This window comes from Vicia villosa, linkage group LG6 (genome assembly GCF_029867415.1).
Source record: "Vicia villosa cultivar HV-30 ecotype Madison, WI linkage group LG6, Vvil1.0, whole genome shotgun sequence".
Lineage (NCBI taxonomy): Eukaryota > Viridiplantae > Streptophyta > Magnoliopsida > Fabales > Fabaceae > Vicia > Vicia villosa.
Genome location: NC_081185.1, coordinates 109,879,479 through 109,895,042, shown reverse-complemented (window position 1 = coordinate 109,895,042; position 15,564 = coordinate 109,879,479). Strand labels below are relative to the sequence as shown.

Genomic DNA, 15,564 nt, shown 5'->3' with positions numbered 1-15,564 from the left:
ATTTTATTTTATCTTTTTGAGTTTAGGGATGACAGGTAGGCCCCAACCCGCAGGACCCATCCGCACCCGAACACAAGTCAACGGGTGAAAACTCGAGTTGACTGAGTTTGGGATCGGGTGACACCCTATATTTCGGGTGCGGGTTTGGGTAATGTGAAACTCGCATCCGAAATCACACCCGCTCATATATATATATATATTTTACTGCTGGTTCGGGTTTAGATGAAAAAACCTGAACCCAACAGGTGTGGGCATAAGTGTTATTTTGCCACCTGAATAACATTTGAGTATGTGTTCAGGTTCGAGTGCCAATTTCGAATTCGGATTTGGGTAATATGAAACCCGCATCCGACCCGACTCGTTGTCATCCCTACTTGAGTTTCAGTTTTGTCTTTAACTTTTAAAATTTAAAAGATCCTTTATCTTATATTTTAGTTTCAATTTGATGATTTATCTTTCAAAAATTTAATTAAATTTTTAGACATCTCTGATGCAAAAAGCTAAGTTAAAAACCCAAAGCAAGATTGTAACAAGAATAACGAACAACCGAAAACATGTCTCATTCTCTTTCTCACCAATGCTATCTTCAAACACTCCCGCCAATATCCCATAGCTCATCCTTCAACTGCCACCACAAACCGCCGCAAAAAGCCAACGGTTCCAGACGGAGTCCAAAACTATACATCACTTGTGCCCGTGGAAACAACAGACCTTCTACGCCAAACAAAGACGATTACCATGGCACTCTCAAAGCTCTCAACTCCAAAGGCAGATCCCCAAGAAAATCTCTCGGACAGGTGAGAATAATTCGCATGACCCAATGCGTTACAACTCTCCAAAATTCATTTTTTATTTGCTTTGTGGTGGGGGCATTTTATCGAACATGAGGTGGGCATGCGTTGTTTTGAACATTGGGGGGTGTTTTGTTTGGTGTAAAATGAGTTTGCTTAAATAAATGGTTATGGAAATTTTGGTCACTCTTGGTGTTGTTTTTTGATTGGCAGAATTATATGTTGAACTCTGAGATAAATGAGCAGCTTGTTGGTGTGGCTGGTGTTCAGGAAGGTGATGTGGTGCTGGAAATTGGACCGGGAACTGGTTCCTTGACCAATACTCTTATAAACTCGGGTGCAGTTGTTCTTGCGGTTGAGAAGGTTTGCAGATTTTCATTTGTAAAGTTTAGAACTGATTTTAATACAAAGACACACACCCTCATACTTTCCATGAGTCGTTTGTTTCTTTGCAGTTTCACAGTTTGTCTACATGGAAACGGTTGTTAGACATGTTTGCATATGGGAGTGTTTGGAAATAAAGCTTATTTGTATCATTTTTGGTCTGTCTATTTCTGTTAGATATTAATGTTTTTGCAGTGTAGGTTGTGTAGAATTTTCGAACTAGTCGTAGGTTTAAGGGATGTTTTTCATTGCTTTGTTTTACTTCTATTCATGTTTATGCTTTTCTATCTTTCATGGGATATAGGATAAACATATGGCTGCCCTCGTAAGTGAAAGATTTTCAAGTACAGGGAAGTTGAAGGTATAACTCATGACCTTTTTGAACTTTATATCGCATGTCTCTAGGCTTCTTGTTGATATGTTGCAAATTAGGTCTTGGGAGAAGGGATATAATTCTCTTGCGATATTATCAGTGAAAATCGAATATGCACTGTTTGATGGATGGCATTTCTTCTTCCAATGCCGGTGTCACGTGCCTGTTTTTTATGCTAAAATAATGATAGTTTAAAACTGGTTTTTCTGTATAATTAATGTTGACCTTTTGATAATATGCTTACAGGTTTTGAATGAGGATATTGTCAAATGTCACGTGCGCTCTCATATATCATCACTGCATGAAAACGCAAAGGAAATAGATTCAGATAATAGAAAAGCAAAAGTGAGGATTCTGTTCCCCAAACTACCAACAATATACCATTACTTTGTCATTCCTTTGTCAAATTTTAGAAAGTGTCGGCCACTTGATGAAGGAGGGTGACTTGACCTTAACATTCAGCTCCACTCATCACTATGATGGGTTTAATAGGTCAATGGCTATTGTTTAGTTTGAAGCTTTCTTTGGTAACTATGCATACTGAGTTGGTAGATTTGTCAGAAATAACTCACTAGCCAGTGACTTAACTGAATGAAATAGACCTAAATAAAATTCATTTGGCAGCTTAACTTCATGGTTCCTGAACTAAGTAGCAATATTTAAACCATGACGTTTTGGTCATTTGCTTTTCCAAATTAATTTTGCAAGATTATGGCAGATTATATGTAACTTATCGTAAATCCTGAAATGTATGTTGTATTCAGGTGGTTGCCAACATTCCTTTCTATATCAGTACTGATGTGATCAAACTACTACTTCCAATGGGTGACATTTTCTCAGAAGTGGTTCTATTACTTCAGGTTAGAATTGATTCCTCTCTAGTATAGTGTAATGTGTATTCATACCTGATTCACTATAACTGATTGTATTCGTATCCAGTTTCTATTGGCCTCCATTTTAATGTTCATAGTTTTAATGTAGCAACAGTTATTGACTAAACAGATCAAACTATTGCAGGAGGAGACTGCCCTGCGTTTGGTGGAACCATCACTCAGGACCCCTGAGTATCGTCCCATCAATATATTTGTTAATTTTTACTCAGGTGCATAAAAATAGTGGAGTGCTGCGTATATTGGTTGTCAGTTCCTTCCTATCCTTTTACAATCAAGGATCACAAGTTGTCATCTTGTAAATCAAATAAAACTTATTAAACCAATCCAGTAATGGAAGTGCTTAACCTTTGTTGGCATTCATGACTCAAGGAGATAATTGTAAAAATTAGTTGGATTTCAATGCTTTCCTGGGTTTTTTAATGTTATTGTACATCAAAATGCAACTAGAAATTTTGATATCGATAACTCTAAGTTTAGTTTATTTTATGCTGAAGTCCTGACTTTCCCTTGCAGATCCTGAGTACAAATTTAAGGTCGAAAGAACAAATTTTTTCCCTCAGCCTAATGTAAGTGATATAAGATTTATATGTACATCTTGATTGCGGTATTTTTTTTATATGCAGTTAAGAACAGAAACTATAAAATATCTCACTAAAAGCTTCTTTCCATGTGATTATTTAGAATAGTAATCCAATATATGCGAGAGACATTGGTTGTATATATGACTTTTGAAATCAAGAGATATCTGTGTGTATTAAAATTTAAAACACATTCTATTATCTGAAACTCGGTTTCAAGAAAGCTAGGAACTTGTGGCTTTCAAAATGTATATTTGTCACTGACTACCATAATAAATCTAAAATAAACACACACGCCTGTTTGTTTTAGCTTTTAAAAGGTCACAAAAAGTTCCTGTTGACGCAGCAAAAACCAATTTTGGAAAAAACAGTGTATGGGGAAGTGCTTTTCCATATTTTGTTTGCACTAGAATCTAAAACAAACTGTAAAGCAGAATGGCTTATGAAAAACTTGCTCACCAATTTTATTCAACTATAAAAGATGAATAAGGGATGTCAATACAGCAGGTGCAGTAAGTCCTCAAAACGGCAGGCAATAAGGTTATTGGCCTTATCTTGCATAACAGTTGAATTTGTGGATAGTGGCAGAAATCAGTCTGATTATTTTTCATGTTTGGCTAGATTGATGCAGCCGTTGTCTCATTCAAACTGAAGCAACCATCCGAATATCCCCAAGTATCGTCGAGTAAAAGCTTCTTTGCAGTGGTAGCTTCCCTTTCTCTGTCATATATTGTCATGAATTGAGTTTCTAAGGATTTTCATCTTTAGTTTCATAAAAGTCTTGTTGCACTCTGAAATATCCCATTGCGCATTGGTTACTAAAAACTTCACTTGCTATTTGACAATGTTATCATCTAAGCTACTCTAAACAAAGACAATGTCACACATATAAACACCTCTTTCAACATTTTTAAGTGATTTCAGTTCTATGTACTTGCAGGTTAATTCAGCATTCAATGAGAAGCGCAAGATGATACGCAAATCACTACAGCATATATGCACTTCCCTTGAGATAGAAGAAGCTTTAGAGAGCATAGGTCTTCTTAGTACTGTGAGTTATCAGCGTGTGCTACTCTTATTGATATTTTGTTTCTCAAGGATTTCGCTGACTCATGTTCTTCTGATTTTTACAGTCAAGGCCTGAAGAACTGACAATGGATGATTTTGTAAAACTGCATAACCTAATTACCAAAGAGTAGAAGCTTGCGTTTCCATGGAATTGAAGACCAAATTCTCTAGCAGAAGAAGGTCCCAAAGATTTCCACATTCACAAGGCTCTTTGTTGTAGCAGCAGATAGATTATTCAAACAGAGAACTGAAGTACATTGTGAGTCATGATGACATCTCAGCTTAAGAATATAATAGAATCACAACAATTTTCTTCTACTAATGTATCAAGAATAGCGGCATGATATTCAAATATGATAGAAACTATAAATTATTCTATGTCCTACAGATATAAAGAAAATAGATTCCTGTAGCAAGATGGAGAATTGAAACTACACACACAAAAAAATAAAATTGTCATGATCATTATCAGCCATGAAACTGGTACACAAGGTCCAATGCCTTCTTCATTTTGGAAGAATGTGGATCATAATCCTTAACAAACCCATCATCGGTGGAAAGTCGCCTGTTGTCCCCTTGGGCCACCACAGACGGTGATAACGGCCGTTTCGGTCGTTTATTTTTTATGAAGCATTCTCGTAATTTCTCCTCAACTCTGTCAATTGTGCACTTTGATGTCTCTTCATCTTCATTGTCGCCATCGACATCGTCTCCGTCGTCACCTAGCTGCATAGGAGCGGCACCGTTGGCGGAGGAGACAGAGTTTTCTGCCGCCGGAGGAGGTTGAAGGGTGGAGAGGAAAGCTGTGAGTTGATGGTGTGCTTGGTGTAGGGAAGTGTGGATTTGATTGAGATGAATTGGGTTTGTTGAGGATGATGATGATAGTTGTTTTGCCATGAAAGTGGCTTGTTCTAGAGAAACTATGAGTTGTGATAATGATGATGATTGTGGTTCTTCTTCCATGATGAAATGAAAAAGATCACTTTTTGGGGGCTTTTAGAAGGAACAAAGGCAGAAAGTACAAAAGGGTGTGTTCGTGTTGCGTGTGTGTATTGAATAAGGAATAAGCAAATGAGAAGAGTGTGTACTAGGTTGCGGTTGCGTTTGTTGCGGAGTAGCGGAAGTTGATGATGTTTTTTTGGGAGAGTTACTTACATTATTGTTCGGAGACGTCGATAGTTTAATCCTTCTTTCAGTGCCATAAATAATCCTTTTTGATTAAGGATGTTTAAGATTAATAATATTATTAATTCCATCAATGAAATAAACTATAATCAAGTAAAAGGCCCATCATTTTTTTTAGAATACTTCTGTTTAATGATACCATCTCTAAAACAGATCTCATTTGATTTATTTATTTTTTGTTAATATAATAATGAGATAATTTAAAATATAATATATAATAATAATAAAACTATTTTTTATTGAAATTTTAATTCAGTAAATAGACTATTTTTTACGAAGATATTCTTTAATAATTTACTATAAATTAAAAGATTATTGAAAAATTTAGTGTATATATTATAATTATGAGAAAAAAGGTGATGCACTGACAGTGTAAAATAGTTTTACACTGTCAACCAATCACCACTCATGTATCCAATTAAACTATTTTTTTATTTAAAAAAAACTTAATGACATGGCACATTTATGATTTTCTATTGGATGACAGTGTAAAATTATTTTACATTGTCAGTGCACTACCTTTTAACTCTATAATTATATACACAATTTTCCACTTTTTTTTTTACTCTTTAAATTAAAGTCGGCAAAACAGGCAAGAATAACCGAGCTGGCCTGAAAGCCTACAAAAAGTTTTAGATTTGAAAAGAAAATTAGAGATATTACTTCTCACACCATAAGTGGTGAAAAAACAAGCTACGGAATTCAAAAAGGCTCCTTCAATTTCGGAAGTAGAACACCAAACACACCCATTTCCCCCATATAAACGTGTAACTAAGCAACACCCTCATTTTTGCTATAATTTGGTCTGAAGATGCATTTTTGGACATATGCACATCCATTCGTAACTGAGTCACACCCTCATTTTGTTGTTCGATATGTGTTATCCTTGTTGTTTTATGAACTATTAATATATGTTTAATGTATTCTCACCCTTATTTATTCTATGTGTTGTCTTTATGCTTGTGACGTAGATACTCATGTAGAGGAGTCTTAGTTGTTGCTTGTGTTGGAGGATGACACAATTAACCTTCTTCGTCGTTTATCATTTTGTGTTGTTTAGTTTCGGCATGTCGCTCCGATAGTGTAACAACGTGTTAAGATTATTTGATTGTTTTTTTGTGAGTTGTTCAGTTTATTTGATTAACTATTTTATGATTAAATAAAATGATATTCTTTTTACGAGACAAATTGAAAATGTATTAAAGTTTAATTTTGCTGCTATAACATGGTAATTTGAAAATGTATTAAAGTTTAATTTTGTTGCTATAACATGGTAATTGAGAAAGTCTTTTCATGTTAAGAACATGTGATACCCTTTTTTGAGTAGTTATTTTTCAATGTTTTTATAATTAACTGCTTGCGATTTAGGGTGTTACACAACACATCAACTCTATGATGATCACCAGGATTGACCCAAGATACGGTATCTTGCCGCCCTCGGCAATCTATATGACGAGCAATTTCAACGTCATTGGGATCATAACTAGTTGACCCCCGGTACGTTTGAACAAAGTGACTAGCATGTTCCCTTCTTTGATGAGCAACCTTTATTTCTGCCTCGGTAAAAATAGGAGGGGGCATCAGTCCCTCGACGAGGTTTTTACACCTGTCGAATTTCACAAAGAACATTGACTCTAAAGCGTTCATGGAGAGAGCTTCATCTGAAAGAGATTCTCCATACGACTCTTCCATCATTGAATCATCACTCATAATGATGATTTCTGATTTAAGACCCCCACTGACAGATGGGGGGAATGTGATTCAAACTCTATTCCCCATTTCAAAGATAAAGAAACACTACCCTCTGAGTCACTCTGAAGATGCGAGAAACACAAGAAATGGGAGTTTGAATTGGGTTGCACCAAATATAATCTTTTCGCATCTCAAGACACAAGGTTAACAAGTGAATAAAAATATATCACAATTATTTTTTATTCTGGTTCACTGTTAACGAAGTTACTCCAGTCCACCCGCCAAGGTGATTTTGCTTTCTCAATAAGGACTTAATCCACTATAATCAAACTGATTACAAACAACCACACTGACCACTGCCAATGCCTTCTTGAGACTCCTGACTAGCACCTAGCCTTCTCAAGGAAAGAACCACAATAAGCTCCGATCAACCTTGCTGACAACCCCAACAAGTTCAGCTGATCCTTATCATGAAACCACTATGACCGCAGCCTCAGTCTTCTCAGGGCTTCTGACTAGCACCTAGTCCCCCAAGGAAACAATCAACCAAGTTGATTACAAGTGTGTATTACAAGATGCTTTTAATAAGAAGATTACACAATGTTTAAGTACAACAACACAAAAGTGTTGATAAGTAAGATATGAACAAAAACTCCTTGCTAAAAATACAAAACTATACAAAGAATTTCTCTAACAGAGTTTGTGCAGCGCTTTGGTGTATTTTTGTAGAACTAAATTGTTGATTTCAAATTCTTCCAATGACTTCCTTTATAGAGAAGGATAGATCCGTTGGAGGGTAGAATAGGAAATGAAAAGTACAACTGTAAAGTCTCCATTGGTCATGGTGAGAATGGTAGATAACAAGTATACGTTGGACTGTCCTTATACCACCCTATAAGAGTATCGGTCACTATTTGCGTTAGTAATTTTATGCTCACAATCACATGCAAGCCGTCCTTAATATTCTAAGTCTTCAAAGTCTTCTGATTATATGTTGATTGAAGCATGTTGTAGTTTACCAAAACTTGAATCTTTAAACCTAAATCTTCGAGTATTCAGAGCTTGTTCGGCAGAATCTTTATCTTCAGAGTCTTCAGCACTTGGTCTTCAAAAGTGATGTCATCATATATTCAGATTTCGTTCTGTAGAACCTCGTCTTTAGCATCTTCAGAACATGAGACATAGAAGTAAAGCTTTAGAAGGCCTCCAAAGCTTCCCTTATAAAGTCACTATCAGAAGCTTTTGTACTAACGTTACTTGGAATCGTTGCATAAGTAACATTCCTTAATCTTGACTTCCATTGTAACACAACTCTAGTATTATTCCAGAGTGTTGAGTTCAGAACATGATGATACCACACACCTTCTTACCAGAGTCAGAACCTGCAAGACAAAAGCCATACACTAGAAAGAAAATTGTTAGTGTATATAATTGTTCCTTGAGATAACATGTAAAGTTATCATTAAAACCTAAGGCCAGATGCAGAACCAATCTTGATGATGACAAAACCATGTATTTTGATAGAACAATTTATACTGGGTAATCACCATAGAACTAAAATTCAAACAAGTTAACCAGCTCCCCCTGAATCTGTTAATACTTTAAAATTCATTTAAGCTTGTTCAGAGTCTCCCCCTGAGCCCAAGACTCACAAAATAAATTTTGAACTATAGAATGAACTATATAGAAGGAATATTTCTCCATTGATGTCTCATCAGAGTCTGACTAGAGCCTCCTAGTCTTCATCTCCAAACCTCGCATACTATCAGAACACTATGAGTATCATAACTTAGTTTAGTTACTATCTTAATGCCAAGCCTCAAAAATCAGAATTTATAACGTTGGTTATCCAGAAGCTTGATTACATACCATAAGATGACAAGCATCATATCATCAGAAGGTTCAGAACCTGAACCAACTCCTGACAGACCATGTCTTAGAACATGTCTTCTGACCGTGTTTTCTGACCGTGTCTTGGACCATGTCGTAGAATATGTCTTCTAACCATATCTTAGACCACGTCTTAGAATATATCTTGACCATGTCTTAGAACACGTCTTTAGACCATGTCTTCTGACCATGTCTTTTAGAACATGTCTTCTGACTATGTCTTCAGAAGGTTCACAACCCTTTGAATATTATCAGAACAAGAGCATACTTACTACACTTCAAGATAGTTCGCAACTTCTAAAGTATCAGAGTCTGGTCCTTCAGAACCTTGGTTACAATAGCTTTCGGATAGGCCACGACTTATGAACAGCTTTATAAAATTATCAAACGTTGCAGAAGCACACGTTTAACATTCTTTCATAAAGTTCACAACTTATGAACAAAATGCTTAATCAGAGATTACCTTTGACTTGCTTCTAGATATTTTTCCAACTTCTGAAGCATCAAAGTCAAAACACCATACTTTCAGAAAGTTCACAAATTCTGAACAGCGAAGGTATCTGAGCTTAATTTAACCATATTTTCATAAAGTTCACAACTTCTAAAACATGTGTTGTATCAACGCACACATGTATATGAATCAGAGTGAGCTTGCAGAATATAAGAGCGTAGGTTCACAACCTCTTTTCTCAGAAAGCTTATAACTTCTGAACACATTACAGTGTTAGAGTAGAAATAACTTTCAAGAGAAGTAGAATAACAAATTAAGATTCGTTTTAGACAGTTCACAACTTCTAAACAACGACATCTTTTCTAATAGAAGCTTTGTAACTCATCAGAGAAACTTCCATTCATCCTTGATACCAAACATCTTGATCTTGTCTTCTGACGTTAATCTTCTTAGAATCTTCTGATGCTAGATGGTCTTATACTAGATGATGAAGCGGTTAAGCGGTAAGCAAACAAGTAATAGGTATCTTATTACTAGGTGATATAGGTTATATCGTATCGTGTCCACAGAGATTGGTGTGAGGGAAAAACTGTCGTTCAACGTTCTCGTACTCTAAGTTTCATGATTGGGTTTGCGGAAAGTAAATGCGGAAAAAGTAAATAAAAGCAAATAAACAATCTAGTGCAACTTAATAGAATTCATTTTGGAATCGTATTTCATTCTACTTGTCAAATACTTAAATCTGAAGATCTATCGCAACACACTTACAATACACATCAAAATCACCAAGCAACGCTCGAGACGTACCACAACAGAGGTTATGTCTAACGCAAAGTTGCGGACAACCATATCATTCGCATCGGCGATTTCCCAACCGAAACAAACAACACAGAGGCATTAAGCTCCGTTACCCATAAAGATTATCAGCCCTAAATCTATGTCTAGAGTTTAGAAACCAATAGATATCATCCTTAATCAAGATTCATGAAGTCTATTTCTACAACAACATAAATTCGAAGCATTTAAGCAAAAAGATCAAGAATAACATCAATAATGATTTGTAAAGAAAATATATAAACGATCCCAAGAACAACAAATATACATACAATAAGAGCAAAATATACATACAACACCCACAATTGAAATGGGTCATAGGGAAGAAAGAAAGCAAGCAGAAACTTCTCACGTTGTCGGTGCAATCGGAAACAACCCGCGACCAATCGACACGATGAGCTACCCAATGATGTTTCTTGAACCTCTAAACTACAAAGAATGGATCAGAGCTCAACTTTGTCAAAGAAGATATGACAAACCCTAACAGAATCTGATTTTACCAAATATATACAAAACTAGAAAATGCAGACCGCGCTACCCATGCTAAGCGGGAGGTCACTTAAAACATAAACTGCCAGACCGCGCTAAATAGGATAAAAGCCGCACTAAGCGGGCCCTCTTCTACCAATCTTGTCTGAAATGCTCCCAGACCGCACAAAGCGCGGTCCAGCGCGCTACACCAGAACTTTATTATTCTTTCTTCAAAATCGCGTTTGCAGCCGTGTCTTCGACACTTTATTCCGTGATGCTCTAAATACGCAAGAATACCTACAAAAAGACATTAAAACTATCAAACGGTACACAAGTATACAAAAATACAATTATAAGGAAAGTGAACGTATTTACACATAAAACGGAGATTATTCAAACGAAATAAAAAAGTATAGATAAGTGCCACAAATTACATATACAAAATAATGACATTTTGACACTTATCAAACTCTCCCCAACTTATTCTTGTTTGTCCTCAAACAAGGCCAAAAAAACTTAAAGAATCAAAAGTAACCATTCAAAGAATCATGTATCAACAAGGTATGGAAAATGAAATGATTGTATGGTTCAAAATTCAACAATATAAATGCAAAAGAATGCTTACCACTATACTACAACGATGCATAAAAAAGAAACAAATCCTAAGTATAAAAATCATGCAAAACATTCTAAAACAAAACAAGCTCAATCAATAATCATATTTAGCAAAAATTCATCGGTAGATGAAGAACACAAAAAAATGAGGGATTTTCACTCACCCAACAATCTTGCAACAAAAGACTAAATTATGCATTCATCCAAAAATGATATTGAAACTACAAAAGCAAGAATTACAAGGGCTTTTCAAGGTTGTAATGTGGCTCAGGTAACAAACAAGGAATAAGTCCTAAAGCTAATCGAAACAAAAACTTGCATAAACCTAAGCGAGTAATTACTTCCGCAAAGTCGCAAGGGTGGATACCAAGATTTCCACACACACAAAATTACTTCCGCAAAGTTTCAAACAATGAAATTTCAATCAAAATTATTCATTCATTCCAGGTTTCACACCAAAATACAAAACTTATTAGCACAATTATTCACTACTCTTTTTGTTTCCTTTCTCAAGTATTTTCTTTTTCTTTTCTCTTTCTTTTTCACTTATTTTTTTTTCTTTTTCTTTTTCCTGGACCTCATAGTAACCAACACAAATAAGAAATTAATCATTTTTCTCCCCAACTTAAATTTAACCATATCATAATATGAATACTCCCTACATTCTTAGGCAAGGTAAAAATTCATACAACAACACAAAGTTGAAGGTTCAATAAAACAAAGAATCAATATCCATACAAAAATGAGAACCAAACACTCATAGAAAAGTATTTAGCAAAAACAATATGGACATTGACAAAAAGGCTCAGAAGGGATACTAATGATCACACACTCACAAGGTGAATTGTCTATTCAATTATGGTTGTTGTGCTCAAAATCAAACAAATGCCTTGATCATTTTCATGCTTTCACAAAATCAATACAAACAAAAGATTAAACATAATAAAATCTAGTTAAAACAAGAATTGTCGGTCTCCTGAATATATGAATAATGGAAAACTTTCACATAAATGGTGGAAAAAGGAAACTAGAGTGATTCAATCATGAACAAGTAATGCAGAAAGAATAAATGACATTATAAATGTACAAATGACAGGTTTCCTAATCATGTTATGCTATAGATAGTGATAAACGAGTACCTTGCACGTAAAAATTCAAATAATATCATTACCATACAATTGGCATGTTGAAACAATCAAACACTGATAATCACCAAATACGACTTCAAGTGATCGGGCCAAAATTTGAGTCCAAACAACAATAAAAAGAATTAAACATATTATTATTAATTACTACTAAATAGCCTAGGTGCAAGTGGGAAAACCGAGGGCGCCAAGTGAACAATTAAAAAGAATTCACTGGCTGAAAATAGCAGACTGTGCTTAGCACTGTCAAGCGTGCTAAGCGCACTACACCAGAAAAAATAAAAACCAGTCCTGAAGACTGCACAATTGATGTAGCCTCCACTTAACACCTACACATCTCATTAACAGAAAAATAAACAAATTTTACAACCGTTGGAGTGCCTCCTAACAAGCGCTTGTTTTACGTTGTTAGCTCGACGCCTTTATCCATACTCTAGTGAAAACCTCAGGCAGCACTCTTCCATACGGGATGAGAAAGGTTATCTAGTTTCTCGAGACAATTATAGTTTCCTTGAGATAGTGAAAAATAATCTTAGGAAGATTAATGCGATTTTTGTATGAGAGAAAGAGCAGAAACTGTTTTTCTCCATTCTTGAGATTTCCATTTCTGTTTCCCTAGGACGAAAGTTTGTTAGAAGAACTTGAAACCACACTCCTAATGTAGGACGAAGAATCAAAAAATATGAGAACCCCCGGGCTTGATTAATCATGTCCAGAAAGTAATGGATGTGATTTCCATCAAAGTCATAGTTGAATAGGTAATCATCCACACTAGCGCCAACATCTTGACACTCAATAGCTTTAGCAATTGTGTTCCTAGTGATTCTTATAAGATGTCCGAACACAAGGGAGCGAATCTCAGTTCCTTCAAAAGGAACAAAGGCATTCCCTTTATGATCCATGTGCTCTGACTTTCCTTGAAAGATTGTAATCTTTGTACCTTAGTTCTCTGAAGTTAACCCTTTGTTCATTGTTAACAAATAACAGTTGTTCATCACCTTGGAATGTTCTTACGGCCATGATGATTTTGAAGAAGATCGAGAGAGAATGAAATAATTTGAACAGATGTGAATAAAAAAGATGACATGAAATAAGAGGTATAAATAGAGAAAAAGAATCGTGGCTGGCATGAGAATGGTTCGGTTAACAAGGTGGATCAAACTTGAGACTCACAAAATCATTAATGACTAAAGAATGAGCATTAATTACTACTACTTTTTATGAGAAAGGTAATTATGAAGCGATATAGGCTAAGGAATAGGAATTGGATAAGACACGCTAAATATAATTATTCCTAAAGAAAATTTTTACCCAAGAAGTTTTAACTCAATGACGATTAAAATTCATTTGTTAGACAATTGATTATCAGTCATAGAACTGCAACAATTACTGTATGAAGTGGATTCTTCAGTTTTTCAAGAGACATTTCCAGAGAAATCTTTTGATGATGAGTATTTCTAAGATATGAGAACATCACTACTCTAAGGCTTCATATTCAAAAATTGAGCAAAGATGTGTACCTTAAGATTTCCTTTTGAAGGGTAGTGAGTTGACGAAATATCTTTTCCAAAAATGCCATCCCTTTAAGAAAATGTGGCTTGAATCCAATCTTTTTTGAAGCTCCCTCATAGGATATACCTTTTTAGAAATATTGAGTTTAAAAGTAGTCTCAGAGTAGGTGAGGGTCCTTGTTTATGATTTAGATTGCTTCTGAATAGACAATTCCTTAGTCGTTGACTTCCTGATCTATTTGAGCAGTACTACTATCTTTTGTTCTAGAGGGTATGATCTTCGGATCTGCAAAAGAAAAAATAGTTTGCTTTGACTTGTTTTTAGGTCAATCTTTTGACAGTGTTAACAAAAACTGGTTCTCAAATAATGAGGGCTTCACTATAGTGTCTCTTGTACTTATTTGAGCATTCAGAATAGCTTAACATGTTACCACCTTTGAGTATCTTAAGAATCAAGTTTGTTAGCATTTGAGCTTATGATAGAGCATATAGCTGGAAAAATGTAAGACATGCTTAGCTTCTAAGTGAATCTAAATTCATATCAGATCTTACTCAGATCAAGTCTTAGAGAATATTGTTCTTGAGGATAACACGTTGTGTTTACAACCTCTGCCTAGAAATGCTATGCCATATTTATTTCGTTGAACAAGATCCACATAATTCCGAGAAACGGTGTACTCTTCTGCTATTCGATATCTGGGAGATTAGGATAGGAGAGATCATTTGATAGGTCCTTCTCATTAAACACTTTATCAGTGTTTGTTTTTCAATTTATTCAACATAACGACTTCTAACCATAATATATCTGAGACTAGTCTCTATTTGTTCTTGGTTACAGAAGGTGGTGAACATAGAATGTGTCTCATCCTTATGTAAGAGAAGCTTTACTCAGATTCTTCAACATTAATCATTTATCGAAAACTTAAATGGACTTCATTGCATTGATTTGATACAAATTTTACTATCAAATGGATCAATGTATAGAAGCTGTTGTTTCTCTTTTTTCCATATGCTGAAAGAGCAATTTTTCAAACCTTCATCCCTTCAGGATGTCTGAGAAAGAATAATCTCACATCCTATTCCTTCATAGTTTTGGAGTTTATGATCTTTTCTTTGGTTCAACTCCAAAATTTACCGCCGTCAGGCTCAAGTTCCAGGCTTTGGAACATATACCTTCTTTCCTTCATATGATTCAAGCAACCAGAGTTCAGGTACCATGACAGGTGTCTCAATTTCTCTACTGAGAATATCTGCAACATAGATTATTTGTTTCTTGGTTACCCATAGTTTTTTGGGTCCTTTCTCGTTAGACTTCCCTGGGTTTTTAACAACCTTGGGTTTAACAGCAGAATAATCATATTTGCAAGATTTAAAACAAGGAGGTCTTGGCAAAGGTTTTGCCTTAGGTTTAGAATCAGATTTCTATTTTTCTTTTCCTTTATCTTTTGACACAAACCCAGCAGTAACTAAATGGGAATTAAGAGTATTAGGTTTGTCTGCCTTATCAGAATTAGTTTCTTCATAGGAGTTATAGCCAATACCATCTGCCCCATTTCTACTTACGCCATAAATCTTAGAAGCCATCGGGCTTCTCCCTATGCTTCTGGATAAGAATTTCTGAAAGGCTTTGTCATATTTCTTAATGACATCATCAGTACTCTCATAAGCTTCTGGAAGAGCTCT

General features: G+C 35.3%; 2 protein-coding genes across 2 annotated transcripts; one reads left to right on the top strand and one right to left on the bottom strand.

The window, feature by feature from the left end:
* The first annotated feature begins 440 nt into the window (after positions 1–440).
* LOC131609562 (ribosomal RNA small subunit methyltransferase, chloroplastic-like) lies at positions 441–4,452 on the top strand. Its single transcript, XM_058881279.1, has 10 exons — positions 441–797; positions 1,005–1,154; positions 1,480–1,536; positions 1,795–1,893; positions 2,313–2,408; positions 2,566–2,650; positions 2,955–3,007; positions 3,641–3,724; positions 3,960–4,070; positions 4,153–4,452. Exons 1-10 carry the CDS (start codon positions 555–557, stop codon positions 4,216–4,218), a joined length of 1,044 nt encoding a protein of 347 aa, XP_058737262.1. The 5' UTR covers positions 441–554; the 3' UTR covers positions 4,219–4,452.
* On the bottom strand, positions 4,412–5,248 carry LOC131609563 (uncharacterized). The gene has a single exon (XM_058881280.1). It carries the CDS (start codon positions 5,048–5,050, stop codon positions 4,556–4,558), a length of 495 nt encoding a protein of 164 aa, XP_058737263.1. The 5' UTR covers positions 5,051–5,248; the 3' UTR covers positions 4,412–4,555.
* Positions 5,249–15,564: the final 10,316 nt, after the last annotated feature.